The sequence below is a fragment of the Hippocampus bargibanti genome, linkage group LG20, assembly GCF_051943395.1.
Source record: "Hippocampus bargibanti isolate YZ-2025 linkage group LG20, ASM5194339v1, whole genome shotgun sequence".
Lineage (NCBI taxonomy): Eukaryota > Metazoa > Chordata > Actinopteri > Syngnathiformes > Syngnathidae > Hippocampus > Hippocampus bargibanti.
Genome location: NC_142753.1, coordinates 8,245,498 through 8,259,212, shown reverse-complemented (window position 1 = coordinate 8,259,212; position 13,715 = coordinate 8,245,498). Strand labels below are relative to the sequence as shown.

The following is a 13,715-nucleotide window of genomic DNA, read 5'->3' as shown; positions in this document are numbered from 1 at the left end:
TTTTAATTATGTCTCTACTTGTGTACGAGGGTTAAAATGCCACAAGAAAAAAAAAATGTAACCTTTTAGGTAAAAAAGGGTCTTGTGTAATGACGCCAACGTCAAATGCAATTGAAGAAACAGCGAGTAGCAAAAACAATTTAAAAAAAAGAAGTCGGCAAACTATATCAACGGTTTTCATGCAGGATTTAACTAAATCCTTCCATTATTCGTCGTCATTCACAGTTGCATGAATGTGATTGGTATGTTTGGTCCTACTAAATATCGATGAGGAGGGTTCTTCAGCCGTCATCTGTACAATTTTGAAGGTTTCGGACGTTTCGCCTCCTATCCAAGAGGCTTCGTCAGCGAACTAAAGTCTGACTGGTCGCATCGGCCCTATTTATAGATCCCTAATGTCCAGGCAAGGCGGCGCCGGACACAGCTATGATAGGTCCCAACTCTCAGGTTAGGGGGAGCAGAGAACCCCTCCCTGTGGCCACACTGATTGTTCCTACATTCCTGACTAACGACTGGCCTATTTCCCCCACGCCCACCGGTATCACCTCATCAGCATTACGAATGTTGCCTAACCTGTTTTGCCAAAGCAGGCTATTGTATGAACGATAAATAGGGCCGATACGACCAGTCAGACTTTAGTTTTCTGACGAAGCCTCTTGGATAGGAGGCGAAACGTCCGAAACCTTCAAAATTGTACAGATGACGGCTGAAGAAACCTTCTCATCGATGGACCACTCCTGTACGACTGAGAGCTTACACAGACGCCCTACTAAATGTTTTTCTTTTTATTTCAAATGAAATCCTCTGAATATGTTATCCTATACTAATGTTTACCCCGCACCCCCACCCCTTTTTTTTTCTTTGACCGAGTATTGTAAATATGTAATGTGACAATCTCAAGGGCGTAGGCCCACAGAGGTCACCTCATATTGTCATTTCATTTTTCTCAACTAATAGTGCAATAGGATTTTTGAACACCTTCTATTTATCAACACCACGTAGCGCATCTTGCGTCTTTGTCGACCGAACTGCAATTCCCTCCGGAAAGAAGACGCCAATAATAACTTTTGTTCCCCGCGAGGTGAAAGGCGGGTTAGATTTTGTCTGCTAAGCAATCACCGCGGCGGCCGACTTTAATTGCGGTAGGCGCGGGTGGGGGGTCTTTGAAGGTGACATTGTAAAAGTAAATAACAGGACAGATCATGATGAAGCCAAAACTAAATCGACAAGGATGCACCTGATTCATTTATTTCGCATATATAACCCCCCAGCCCCACCCGCATAACAGGCTCACATTGATGACCCAGCTACAAAAACTTGAGTCGTTCCCTTGCTTGCCTCATGTTGCATATGAATACAAATAGCGAGCGCTAAGGGGGAAATTTGTAGAGAGGCAGAACGAGCGAGATGCTCCAGCTGATGAGATGGCAAACACAGATAGAGGATGATTGACTTGAAGAATACAGGAAAGAGGCGGGGGGGCTGACGATAAGCGATAGATGGAGGGCCGGGGAGAAAAGGCGAGATCAACATGGCACTAATTGTTTCCTCTGCACCCCAACCGAGCCTCCATCAGCCATTCATCACCTCGCTGCAATCAGTCTAGAGTAGACACGTTGGCAAATGAGACCCTCCTTTCACTCCATCCATTAAGGGCGGTAGGGAGGGGGGGGGCATGTGCGCCGTGCAAAAAAAAAAAAAGATGCATTTTACGCCAATGCGATTGTAGGTGCCTGTGTCGCAGCCGGAGTTGGTCTGATGAGCTTGTGGCTTTTATGCTCATGGTTCAACAACACATTTTTCATCCTTGTTCAAAAGGGAAGGTGTGTAGTGTGTGTGTGTGTGTGTGGGGGGGGGCTACGTTATCAATCACCTCCGCTAAATCAAACGTTAAAAAAAAAAAAAAATCATCAAACTCGCTACATGCCGTATGCAGCCTTCTATGAAAGGGGACACAGCCAAAACATGGCCGTGAAAAAGCTCAATTGCGTTTATTAAGGAAGCGTCGTAATTAGCCAGTGAAAATGAGCTTAGTTCCAGCTGCGCGCCTGCCAGCTGGGTGCGACTCGGGGAATAAAAAATGTGACCGTGAAAAATCAAATCGCCAAGAATAGCTGGAGCCGCAACTTGACAACCACCATTAGTGATGTCATCTGATTAGCGCGTTGGACGCAAGAAGGGAATTTTGGCTTTAATGCTTCCAACAATTGAGACAAATGAGGCAAAAATCTTACAGAATGTATTCGCTCAAGCTAGCAACCACTCATTTGACGCCAATGAGGTTAAAATGTTAGTGATAGAAAATAGATGGTTTGAAAGGTGAGTAAAATAAGCTATTTTTATAAAACAGCAAAACCCTTCACTAAATCGCCTTGGTGGTGTGAGGTTTACTTTAGATCGTGCTTACATCATACTTCTGAGATCGTTACCACATAGGCTTAGTTATGCTATGCTGATACCAGAGCAAATGGGGCAATCAGGCCAGTACTAGACCATCATCAATCAGGACAATAGAAGTAATCAGTGTAGCCTCAGGAAATAGTCCTCTGCTCCCACCAACCTTAGAGCAGGGACCTATCATCGCAGAGGTCTGGCACCGCCACCCCTGGACAGTAAGGATATATATATAGGGCCAGAGCTACCAGCAAACTTTTAGTTCGCTGACGAAGCCTCTTGGATGAAAAGCGAAACATCCGACGATGACGGCTGAAGAAATCTTTTCATCGATGGACCACTCCTGTATGACTGAGAGCTTACACAAACGTATTCGCTCAACTGTATTCAAAGACACGATTCAGTGAAGGGGGGGGGAGCGCTACATGCTAAAAAGACTTCATGACCAAGGCCGACCGGGTTCACATGGCCAACACTTTCTATCTCGTTTATTTATTTATTTTTTTAAACAATCCTCTTGAACGCTTATCTCGCCACCGCCGCCAGTCGCCAAGGTCAAACGCGATCTTTAAATCTCAGTCGGCGCAGTGTACCTGTCTTTTACTGCGCAAAGTAAAACACGTAAAGATAAGTGTTTTGTCAAGCAGGAGACGGCCTTGTGAAATAGTTGAACGGGATGTCTTTATCAGGCTTTGAGTTATGTGGGAGCCAATGGGGGCTGAGCTCCCATGTGCTCCCATAAAGGCAGTAAAATCTCATATTGGATGTGCGCCACAATTCCACTTGTTGGCGGAGTATTGACAGTGTCTTGTGTCGGACTGAGCTTGGATTTACACCGTTTGGTTCAAGCTGTGGTGGGACGTCAGGGCCTGCAAGGCCTTCACTGCCGGCTTAAAAATATCTCAATTACAGACTAATGTGAATTATATTTGGTCCATGACTTCTGATGAAATACTGTAATTCCAAATTGTCTTTCAGCTTCCTTTAAATGCTTTTCCCCTGTTGTGCGTCTTACAGATGTGTGTTTTCGTATTTAAACATTTAACTAATCACATTTCAGCCATCATGTGTGACCAGGGTGTGAAATCTACCTGGGCACCTTCACAATCAGTTCTGCAGGCTCTGGAGCAGAAAAATCAATGGCGATGAAACAGTTGCTTTAACCCACAGGTGTCAAAGTCAAGGCCCGCGGGCCAAATCCGGCCCGCCACATCATTTTTTTCGGCCCACGAAGGCAAATCAAACTTGTTAAATTCCATGATGATTGCTAAAATCTGAGCCAAAATTTCATATTTTTGGATGTCAACCACAATAAAAGTCATTATTATTGACTTCAGATTTGAAAAGGAGTTATTCATTAATTTGCTGTGTGCTCTATATGTAATATTTGAAGGGATTTAGACATTTAATAGGTTCTCCAAATTCATAACGGCCCTCGAACGGAAACCATAACTACAATGTGGCCCGCGGCAAAAAATGACTTTGACACCCCTGCTTTAACCAATCAGAGCTCGAGTTGGCAACCCAAGGCCTGCTTGAACGTGCTGAAAATGTCAGTTTTCGCAATTTATGATTGGCAAGTCACTAGACAATCATAGTATCGCTAGCCGCTAGTGATAAGTGCATACTGGCCAGAGCTAACACACTGTATCGGTCGCAAGCTGCATAACCAAAGATATTGTTGTGTTAATTTAATAGTGGTTTTGTCAACCCACAATGGCTGAAGGAGAACAAAAGGATTTGGTTGTAGATTCACTGTTAAAGCCATTTTAGAAAGACTTTTCAAGAATAGATGGACATCATTAAGGTTGGACTGCTCCGAAGCTAGCAAAAATAGCAACTAATATTGCAATTGTATGAGGTTATCATGAATCAACGTTCATAGTAAAAATTCAAACAGTGCAATGACAATATTTCTTCTTAAGTTTCTCCAAATCACAAGTTATTTCCTGGCCAACGACATCATCTGGTGGACGTGTCGTAAATCACACCACACTCGCTGCTGTGAAGTGATTCCGACGTAGGCCTAGGAGTGACATGTACGGCCCGCAGTTTGACAATACAATTCCTTGGCCACACAATTGTTTTTGGTCTGAGGACAATACCAAGAAAACATACTTAGTCTTTTCTACGATTCCAATGTTGAGGAAATAGTGGATTTTAGTTTTCCTGTCTCTCTGTTGCAGGGATGATTTATTGACGTAGCCAATCACAGCCGCAGTGCACTCCACGGTCGATAATTAGAGCTCACCTTCCCACCTTCACCTTCCTCAAAATCAGCAGCTGCTTGTGTACAAAGAACATAAAACCCAGCCTCTCTTCGCAGTCATCTTAAAAGTATCAGTGAGACTCCTCTGTGTAGCCTCCATAGCCGTCTTGATTTCATTGTCGCTGTTTTAAATTAATTTTCGCCTCATGCCGTGAGGGGTTTATTCATTTATCGCTGGAACATGAAGAAATTGCATTAGATGGGATGTCCCCAACGACTACCGGGCCCTTCTCTTAGGAGCCTTTCTTCCAAAAGCTGGTCGATTGTTGAGTCTAATGCAGAATCAGCAGCGCTGCTTATTTTTTATTAGTCGGGGTGGGAGTAGAGGGGGTGTCAATTAAGTCAGCTTCTTCTTGAGAGGAAAGAAAGAGCCAAGAGGAGTATGAAGATGAAAAGGGAGCTTAAGTGACATGTACTTATGCGTGCATGTGAATGATTAATGCACGCATTTAATTACAGGAAAATGCTTGGATTTTCCGCACTTAAAATAATGCCTAGAAGGCCAGATATGGGCCAAGGGAAATGATGTCTTGAGGAAGGACAAAAAGAAAGGAATACAAAAACTAAAAAGGGAACTCGGGCGGATCTCATCCACCTTTGGGGCTCTGCCACCAAGGAGTGTTTTAATCACACTGGTGACTTCAACCGCAGAGATAGGAGACCACCCCTCCGAGTCACATTCTGCTTCCTCCAAGGAAAACGTGTTGGTGGAATTGAGGTACAGTAAAGTCTCGTTATATCGATAGTCCCGGTTATATCGATACTATTTCTATGCACGCACGGAGAAAATTACATGCAAACAGGGTCGGATATATCGATAGTCCCGGTTATATCGATATTTTTTCAGACTCCCTTGAATATCGATATAACGAGACTTTACTGTATTTGAAATACTGTGACCTCTGACTTCTCGAGGCGAGGTCAGCAGCGCCCCATCCCCACTGTACGCAACGTTAGTGGCGCATTGCTTCTCGGTCCTGAGATGTCCGATGGTGGAAAAGAATATCCCCGAAGTTGGCTTCACCAAACTCTTCCCATAGTTTTTGGGTGGTGAGCCCTTGAGAAGGGGGATCCATGTGGTCTCTTCAGCTCAAAGACCCCAAAAACTTAAGGACACTATATGCAGGACGCTATTTGAATATACAAATAACATCAGGAAAGGGAACCAACCAACCAGCCGCTTGCTTTATCACACATCTATTTATTTAAGCAAACCACACAACACAGAGCTTTATGTAAAGTGCAAAAGAACGGGGGGTTGAGTGCGAAACCACCCCCTGCCAAGTTGACCTCCTTTGGTCGTTAGGATGGAGGGTGCGGGGGTCTGTCTCCCTTGGCCGTTGCGGGGCCCTCAACGATGGGCGCGGGAAGTAAAGGACGCAGTCGGGGAGGAGCAGGCTGGGGCCTGAAGTGTGGTGGTAGTGGTGGTGGTGGGATTGTGGTCTGTGGGATGTAAAACAAAACAGTCACGTCAAGCACTGGTTGGGTGTGGTGTGAAAGCAAACAAAGAGTGAGCAATGCCAACAGCAAATCAATCAGTGTAGGCTGTCACGAGCACCCGAAAAGAAGGAGCAAGTTGACACCTTCTTTTACACCATCTGTGATGCTTCCTAACCCTTTCAAGTCCCTGTCGGGACAGGGACTTGGCCAATATTGGCCCGAAGAGGGACAGGGACAGTATGACATAAAGTGACATCACCTTTCTGGTTCTGTCCCGGCTCCTCTTTTCTTGCAGCCAGTCCTCGACGGAACGACGCTCGACCTGCGAGCAGAAGTGCTCATTCCTGTAGCGGCTATGGCCAAACTCCTTCGTCTTGGGGTTGCCACAGCGCTTGCAGCGGAAATGAGCGCCTTTTGGCTCCCTCACTCGGTGCGTGATATTCCCGAGTAATTTTCCTCCCTTTTGGGATGGCAGAGCAGAGCTGGTGGAGGCACGGATGGTGTCGGGCACGAGAGTCGATGGGACGGGGGCTTGTGCTGAAGTCGAAGCACTCGGAATGTTGGAGGAAGTGGTGGCGGGTGAAGAGGTAGAGCACTCGGCGAGATTTGATGGCATGTTGGGGGCTGAAGTGGAGGCTCTCGGACTGGTTGAGGCGGTGGCGGCGGTCGAAGAGGTGGACAAATTGGCGGGGGGCAGCGCCCGGAAAAGCTCCAGCACGACAGGACCCCGGTGTGTCACCGCCATACCGGATGTGTCTTTCGGGTGCTCAAACACCCTGACCCCTGGGGGCTGCCGGTCCATGAAGGTCCCGGCTTCTGCGAGCGTGTCTGCAGATGTGAATTTGCAGCCGGGGTCCGGGAGCGGCACGCACATTGTTTGCGCACAGTCCGGCTTGCTTCTCTGGTTGTGCCTGCAAAGAAACAAATGTAGTTGTTGGAAGGCGTGTCGTCGGCACGGTGCCGTCGGCTAGCGGTCAAACCTTACGCACCACTGAGTGAGGGTCCGGTGGTTAACCACAAAAAGGGGAATGGGAGCTGCTGTCAGGAGCTCTCTGGTCCTGCACAGATCTCTGATGCGACCGTAGTCATGCATGACATGAACCCAACGACTGACGTGGGCACCGGCGAGTCTAGACCCCTGGTTGTGAATATTGGCCAGGTCAGAGAAGATGGCCTCCACCAACCTGCTGGCACCCGGAGAGCGTGCCACTTCCATCCGCTTCTGAGCAAGGACACTGCACAGAGATCAGGTCGCGGATCAGATACATGGCGAAACGGGCATCATCCAGCCGGCTAGCGCATTATATTTGACATGTACCCTTCGGCGGCCTCCATTCCTTGCACGTGGGCACCCTTGGAGGTTCCTGCCTTGAAGCGGTCCTGTACTAGCGGCTTCTGGCGCCGTGGGAGGGCTGCAGGAGGAACCTTGTCGTAGTCGGGGAGTTTACTCCACAAGGCTTTTATTTGTGACACCTGAGTCGGTGTCACATAAGCCTTCCGCCGGAGATGCACCAGCGCTTCAGCCAGCTGGCAAACGTGCTGGTAGCCACCTCGGCCATCCGGGCCCTTGACGTCCTCCTCCTATGTTAAAAAGAGGGATCGTCATGCTATATGCGCCGTGTGCTGGCTGAAAGAGATGGAACAAAATTGAGACAGACAGACAGACAGACCTCTTCCTCCCGGGACCGCGGCTCATTTTCCGGAAGAGGCTTAGGCAACGCCGACATCAACAATACGTGGTCGTAACCTAGCGTCTCCTCCTCTTCCTCGTCGTCCCCCTTCTCCTCCTCGCCATCGTCATTTTCCCCCACCTGGGCGATCAAGTCCTCCTCATCTCCTCTCAGGCAGGATTGGAGCACAGCGCCGGTCTGTGCCTGGAGGTACTCCACCCCGATGAGCTCCCCTGGATGAGAGTGTCAGAGATGTTCGATCGGACACTGTGGACGAAGTCTCGGACCCAGAAACATTGTCGTTACTGCCGGCAGGAGACGCAGCCATTCATGACAGACGTCTGAATTTTGCCGCCCTCTGCCAAGCTATTTATTGAAAGTATATGCAAATTTAAGTGAAGGGGTTTCAAGTCGTAAATAACGCTGGTGATAAAAGAGTTTCCCTCGTCCTAAATTCTGACCAAGGCCAGATCTCCTAGATGAAGATGACAGTTTAACTTGCTGTGTCTGTTGACCTCAGATTGACCTCAGGTTGTCTCTGCTTCAATTGTGTATTCGAGTCACACATGTTGACGAAGCATATAAGCATAATATATAACAGCATGAAACTTTTAAATATGATAACTTCGTATTCTCCATCAGGGAGCCAGAGTTAGCACTTGGCATATCAGATGGAATGTAAGAAGGGCTTGCTCTCAGCACTTTGCTTACCGGTGTAATTCCCCAATGGGGTGTAGTTATGCACTGGGGTGGGGATCTGCCGTGCCCGTGCCACCTCCTGGACGGCATCCACCATGCGCGCGTCATAGCAGCGCAATTGGTATGTTCCGCTGTCCGCCACGGCCGCCCTGGCTCTGTCGTCATTCCACCTGGTCAAGCCCTCCATCAGGTAGACTTGAAAATGGAGGGCATTCGCAGATGTGCCTGCAGAGTGGGAAATGTGGGGGTGAAGGAACAGCATTGAGGCTTTGGCACAAACATGCGGGCAAAATACTCACGTCTTTTACTCACCCGGGATGAAGTGGCACTGATGGCGTTGGAATGACTCCAAGGAGGTGGATCCCCGCGCGCAGCGGAAAACTGGGAGGGTGACTCCGCCTTTTTTCACCTCCCCAGTTTTTGTATAGAGGGCAATTCCCGGAGGGTCCTGGATGCAGTGCAGGTGGCGACGCTGCATCCTCCAGATGTCAGTCATGCGGTGCTGGTTGATGAGAAGATTGCCCATTGTGTCCTTGGCCTCCCAAAAGTGGTCAAGGACCTCCTGGACAAGCCTCTCGGTCTCATATGCTCCCCTGGTGCGGCGGCGGCAGTGGAGTTGCACCTCTTTGGCCCTCATGGTGACGCGGCTTCCTTCTGCTGAACGTTTGGCCCTCTTCAGCCTTTCGAGGTCTTGCTCATCCCACTCGAAGATGGCTGTCGCGAGCCGTGCCATAAAAGGCCCATACAGAAGGTGACCCTCTGTAGTGACACCCCTGGCAAAGCGCCGCATGAGGTGCCACACGTCCAGGCGCACCACCAGCCGGTCCCACTGGGCAAACATGTCCTGGATCTGGCGACACAAGCGGACCTTTGCATCAGACACTGCATCGGAGAACCCACAGAAAAACTGATCCAGTGACTGTAAAGTGATCTTGAGAGTTTTGAAAGGCGCTCAGAAATCAAATGGATTATTATTATTGTCAAAACGGAAAATCAAGTAGGAGTACGATTATTATCAACCGTGAGATACTTCAAGTTTAAAGTGATTTGAGGTATTTCTTGGTCGGATGCTGATCATGAACTTGTTCACTGCCATTCACAAATTTATTTTTGGGGAATTGAAAAGGTGACCTCGAACGCCATTCCTGAATTAGTTTGGATTTTCTTTTTTCTTGCCTGGGTGCCGATTGAGCGCAAGTCAGACCTCTGGCGATGTTTTTCCTTTCTACAAGGGGGCAGCATTTCCCTCATTTTTCCATTTGAAGCTCAGATAACTCCAGACCCATATCATTTAGGAATTAACACTTTTTTTCTGATAAAAGAAGAGAGTATTTGTTATTAATTTTTTTGTTCTTTTGAATTTTGTTGATGTAGACATGAGTAAGAAATCGTTGTACTAAATTCATCCTGTCTACTTGATAACTAATGTTAAGCAGATTCCTTACTTACAGACAGTGTATTGTCGGTGTTCAAATACCTGACATGTTTCGGCGACGAAGGCGGAAGTAGTCGCCGAAACATGTCAGGTATTTGAACACCGACAATACACTGTCTGTAAGTAAGGAATCTGCTTAACATGAGTAAGAAATATTGTGCTAAGTCAATTCTCTTTATCTTTCCTGGAATACCACACAATAGCTATCTGGCTGGCTAGCTATGAGCTAGCTTTTTATCTATCTGTCTTCCTATGTTATCTGAGTTACGCTGAGTGAACACTGGCACGTGTGGCTGCCACTGCTCACCCACAGAAAAACTGATCCTGTGACTGTAAAGTGACCTTGAGAGTTTTGAAAGGCGCTTAAAAATGAAATGTATTATTATTATTATTATAATGTATCAGACAAACCCCCCCCACCCCAAAAACCTCAAAACCAACTAACCAAGAAACCAACAAAACAAATGAAATCGCTTACTTTGCACTTCCCACTGACAGTGCAACAGTCACGGTCGACATACAAAACATCTGGGGGTGGCTTTCCGGCATCCCTGTATCGCCGGATGAGTCCGCACGCCATGTCCGAAAGGCCCTCTCCCTCCGCGGCCGTGAGCACGGACATGAGCACCTGCCCGTACTCATTGCCCACATTGGTCACACAGGCGGCTGTTCCGGCGTATTCCCCGCCAACTTCTTGGTCATCTGCAGGCCGCACAACGTCAGCACGACAGTCATCACCACGGCCACACGCGTGCGATAAGTGAACTATGCACCTTCTTGGTGGAGTGCATCTTCAAGACATTCCCAAAGATGGAGGTGAGACGGGCCTTGTTATCCTCAAGGCGGGGGAGTACGTCTTGCACATAGACCGCCAGGAACCAGGCCACACCAGGGAGCGGGCGCATCGGCGGGACGCCGTCCCTCCCGTCGACCGGGACACCAAGGTGGGTGAGGGTGCTGAGGTAGTTGGTCCACCTGGTTAACCACTCTGCGGCGTGTAACTCCGTCAGCGTCTGGCGCAACTGCGTGGCACTGTTGCCCAGTGAGCGGACCCTCAATAAGGTGATGACGGTTTTGTCACAGGCCAGCCTAAAGAGAAACAGGCAATCGTCAGTCACAACGGCGGATGAGTGAGAAGGTCGACCGGCCCTCTTCTCACTTGTAAGTGAAGATCGCCGGGAACAATAACTGCTTCGATATGTGCAGTTGCTTCCGGATTCTGGCCTCCCAGGCGGAGAACTTTTTATGGCAACGGATGCACTCCAGGCTCTCAGTCCCCATAAAGTACCAGTCTCTGATATTCAGCACCCGCCGAACCGTCCTGTACATACCACCGCCAGTCAGGCGGTGGTATTTACAATTGGGGCACGCCAGCTTCACCCCCCACATTTTATAAGGCACCCACAGGAAGAATTTCGAGTGGAAAAACTGCCTGTGTGAAGCTGGCGGCTCCAAAAAGTACATGGGCGGCATCGGGGGCTCCCACCAGAGCTGGAGTTTAGTGGTCAGGGCAATTTTTCCATTGGCTGTTGTTTCGAACAGCGCTTGGCTGAGCCACTCGTGCTCGCTCTCTGGTAATGTGGTGAGCCAGCCTTTTGGAAGCCCACCACGCTGCCTTGCCGGCAGTGGCTCTGGTGATGTGTTTTCACGGGCAAGGGCCGCCAGAGCAGGAGCGGGCGATGTGGTGGCAGATGAAGTGGACGCTTGGGACACTGGCAAGATAAGATGAAATCATTTTTTTTAATTCCAACTTTTTTTGCTTCTCCGTTTTTTTCTACTGATGCGACAAAGTCACTCACACTGAGACTCCACTTCCATGGCAGCTGTGTCGGGCTGATTTTCTGAGGGCTGTGACGGGCCTGACAACTTCTCACTTGTGCCTGTAAAGAGATGCAAAATGCAGAAATACATCTGTAGGTGCTTTCTCTGTGATAATTATATCTAGTTCCTCATCAATTGTGTTCTGTTTAGCTGGGTTGATATCTTTCTGAATCAAGTGTACAGATGGCTTGTGCGGGTTGTTTGTGGAGCCTGATTGATGGGATATTTTAACCTTGCAGTCTACACTCTGCCTTTGAACTATCAAAGTTGAAACTCTCTCACTGTCGTCTGCCTGTCTCTTTAATGTTTAAACCACCTCCCCTCACTGATGTGTTCTTGACCAATCACGTGGCTTTAACCGAAGACTGGGGGCGGGGAATAGAGGACCAAAACAGTCGGCTGCCATTTTGTTTTTTGTCAATTGATGAGGCGCAGTGGAGTTACAATTTGTGCCAATGGCTATCAAAATGTGTAAATGGCGCAAGGGAGCGGGCCAGATGTATTCCTGAATATTGTCACAATTCTGGGGCTGTTCAGACTCATTCGGGTGAGGTCCAGCTTTTGTCTTGTGGCTGTACAAATGCAAATCGAAACAATTCTGGGGCCGTTCAGAACCATTGAGTGGGGTTAGTTATTTACCTGGATCAGACACTGGATAGTTTGCCTCATTGTCTCTCCCAATGATGTAGGCATTCAATTTATGTAAGAACGAGCCAGGTAAAGCAATCTTCCCGTGCCGCATACGATTGACATATCTACACAGAAACCAGACCAAAAAATAGACACATTTTAACCAATGAGAAATGTTCACCTTCCCATTCATAACAAACGCAACTTACGCTTGATGCTGCTCATCAGTAGATTCATAAAGAGACCGGTAGGTTTCACTGGGAAACTGTCCCAAAACAAGGAGTTTGTCATCCAACTCCCTGACCAATGGTGCTCCCATGACCATTAGCCGGTGCCGGATGACAGTCTCCATTTCTGGGAAGAGGTGCGCGTACTCGGTCAGTGCATCTTTATTTGCTGTCAGGTGCGACTGCGACATGTTGCCGCTGTCACGATCCTTCTGGTGAGCAGCTATAACCAGGGCTCCGTATCCCACGTCATTTTCCAGGAGCCACTTGAAAGTGTGGTCCCGGTAGTCGCCAAACTGGAGCACAGTCTGACTGAGCACCAGTTGCCTGCACTCAGGGTCCCCGCCGCCTCGAATAACACGGGTCACGGCCTCCTTTTTCAACTGGGCAGCGTTCTTGCAAGTGTTAACTGCATGTTTTGATCTACAACAATAAACGAGGTGTATTAGCCTACTTTACAATGACATTTTGAAAATGAAAACATGTACCTGTATGCTCGAGCCGCCTGTGTCGCCTGAGCAGTGCACTGCAGCTGTAAATGCGTCATATCAGGTGGCATGTAGACAAATTTTGGCTTGAAATCCATTTCCTAGCACAAATACACACACACAAAACTTCAGTAAAAAAAACATGCTTGCAAAATGTGTTAAAGATTTCATATTAAATATCAAAAAGAAGTCCAAGATGGCGCCAGAGTAGGCAGCCGTCAGCAAGTGCTCCCATGAGAATTGAAGCGGGATGGGAGATGTGAGACAATCTCTTTTCGTCAATGGATGCTACGGCTTCGCGTTTGCTTTCAACATTTAGCTTGTGGTAGACGTGCACATTCCACCACCTGATCCACTGCTGAAATGGACGCTTTGATCCTCCCCGCTTTCATCAAAAAGTGCTTCATATCACAAAGAGGTACAGCAAGTGCTGAAGAATGAAAGACTCTCTGTGTCTTTGTTGATTTTTTTTTTTACTTCAAGGTCCCTTTCCAGCAGCTCCTGTTTTTGTACTTCTTTCTTTCCTATCCTCTTCCTTTCATAACTTTGCTGCTGTGAAATGTAAACGTATCCACTGCGAGATGAATAAAGGTACATCCAATCCAAAATCCAATCCAATCTGTTCCATAATTATACAAACAC

At 47.8% G+C, this 13,715-nt stretch overlaps 2 protein-coding genes across 2 annotated transcripts; both read right to left on the bottom strand.

The window, feature by feature from the left end:
* Nucleotides 1–7,273: 7,273 nt before the first annotated feature.
* LOC148882996 (uncharacterized) lies at nt 7,274–8,850 on the bottom strand. The gene is made up of 2 exons (XM_089023507.1): nt 8,485–8,850; nt 7,274–8,006 (listed from the first exon to the last, which is right to left on the bottom strand). Exons 1-2 carry the CDS (start codon nt 8,732–8,734, stop codon nt 7,711–7,713), a joined length of 546 nt encoding a protein of 181 aa, XP_088879633.1. The 5' UTR covers nt 8,735–8,850; the 3' UTR covers nt 7,274–7,710.
* On the bottom strand, nt 8,777–13,472 carry LOC148882995 (uncharacterized). Its single transcript, XM_088986886.1, has 4 exons — nt 11,067–13,472; nt 10,674–10,996; nt 10,353–10,600; nt 8,777–9,322 (listed from the first exon to the last, which is right to left on the bottom strand). The coding sequence occupies exons 1-4, from the start codon at nt 11,378–11,380 to the stop codon at nt 8,777–8,779; spliced, it is 1,431 nt and encodes a 476-aa protein (XP_088843012.1). The 5' UTR covers nt 11,381–13,472.
* Between the last annotated feature and the right edge of the window lie 243 nt (nt 13,473–13,715).

Excerpts from the sequence above, each read along its gene's own strand:
- LOC148882995 (XM_088986886.1), bottom strand. The coding sequence starts at position 11,380 with ATGCCGCCCATGTACTTTTTGGAGCCGCCAGCTTCACACAGGCAGTTT. Across the intron at positions 10,997-11,066 it reads CCGGCGATCTTCACTTACAA|GCTGGCCTGTGACAAAACCG; the intron begins GTGAGAAGAGGG and ends GTTTCTCTTTAG. Across the intron at positions 10,601-10,673 it reads CTCCACCAAGAAGGTGCATA|AAGTTGGCGGGGAATACGCC; the intron begins GTTCACTTATCG and ends CAGATGACCAAG.
- LOC148882996 (XM_089023507.1), bottom strand. The coding sequence starts at position 8,734 with ATGCTGTTCCTTCACCCCCACATTTCCCACTCTGCAGGCACATCTGCG. Across the intron at positions 8,007-8,484 it reads CCCATTGGGGAATTACACCG|GGGAGCTCATCGGGGTGGAG; the intron begins GTAAGCAAAGTG and ends ACTCTCATCCAG.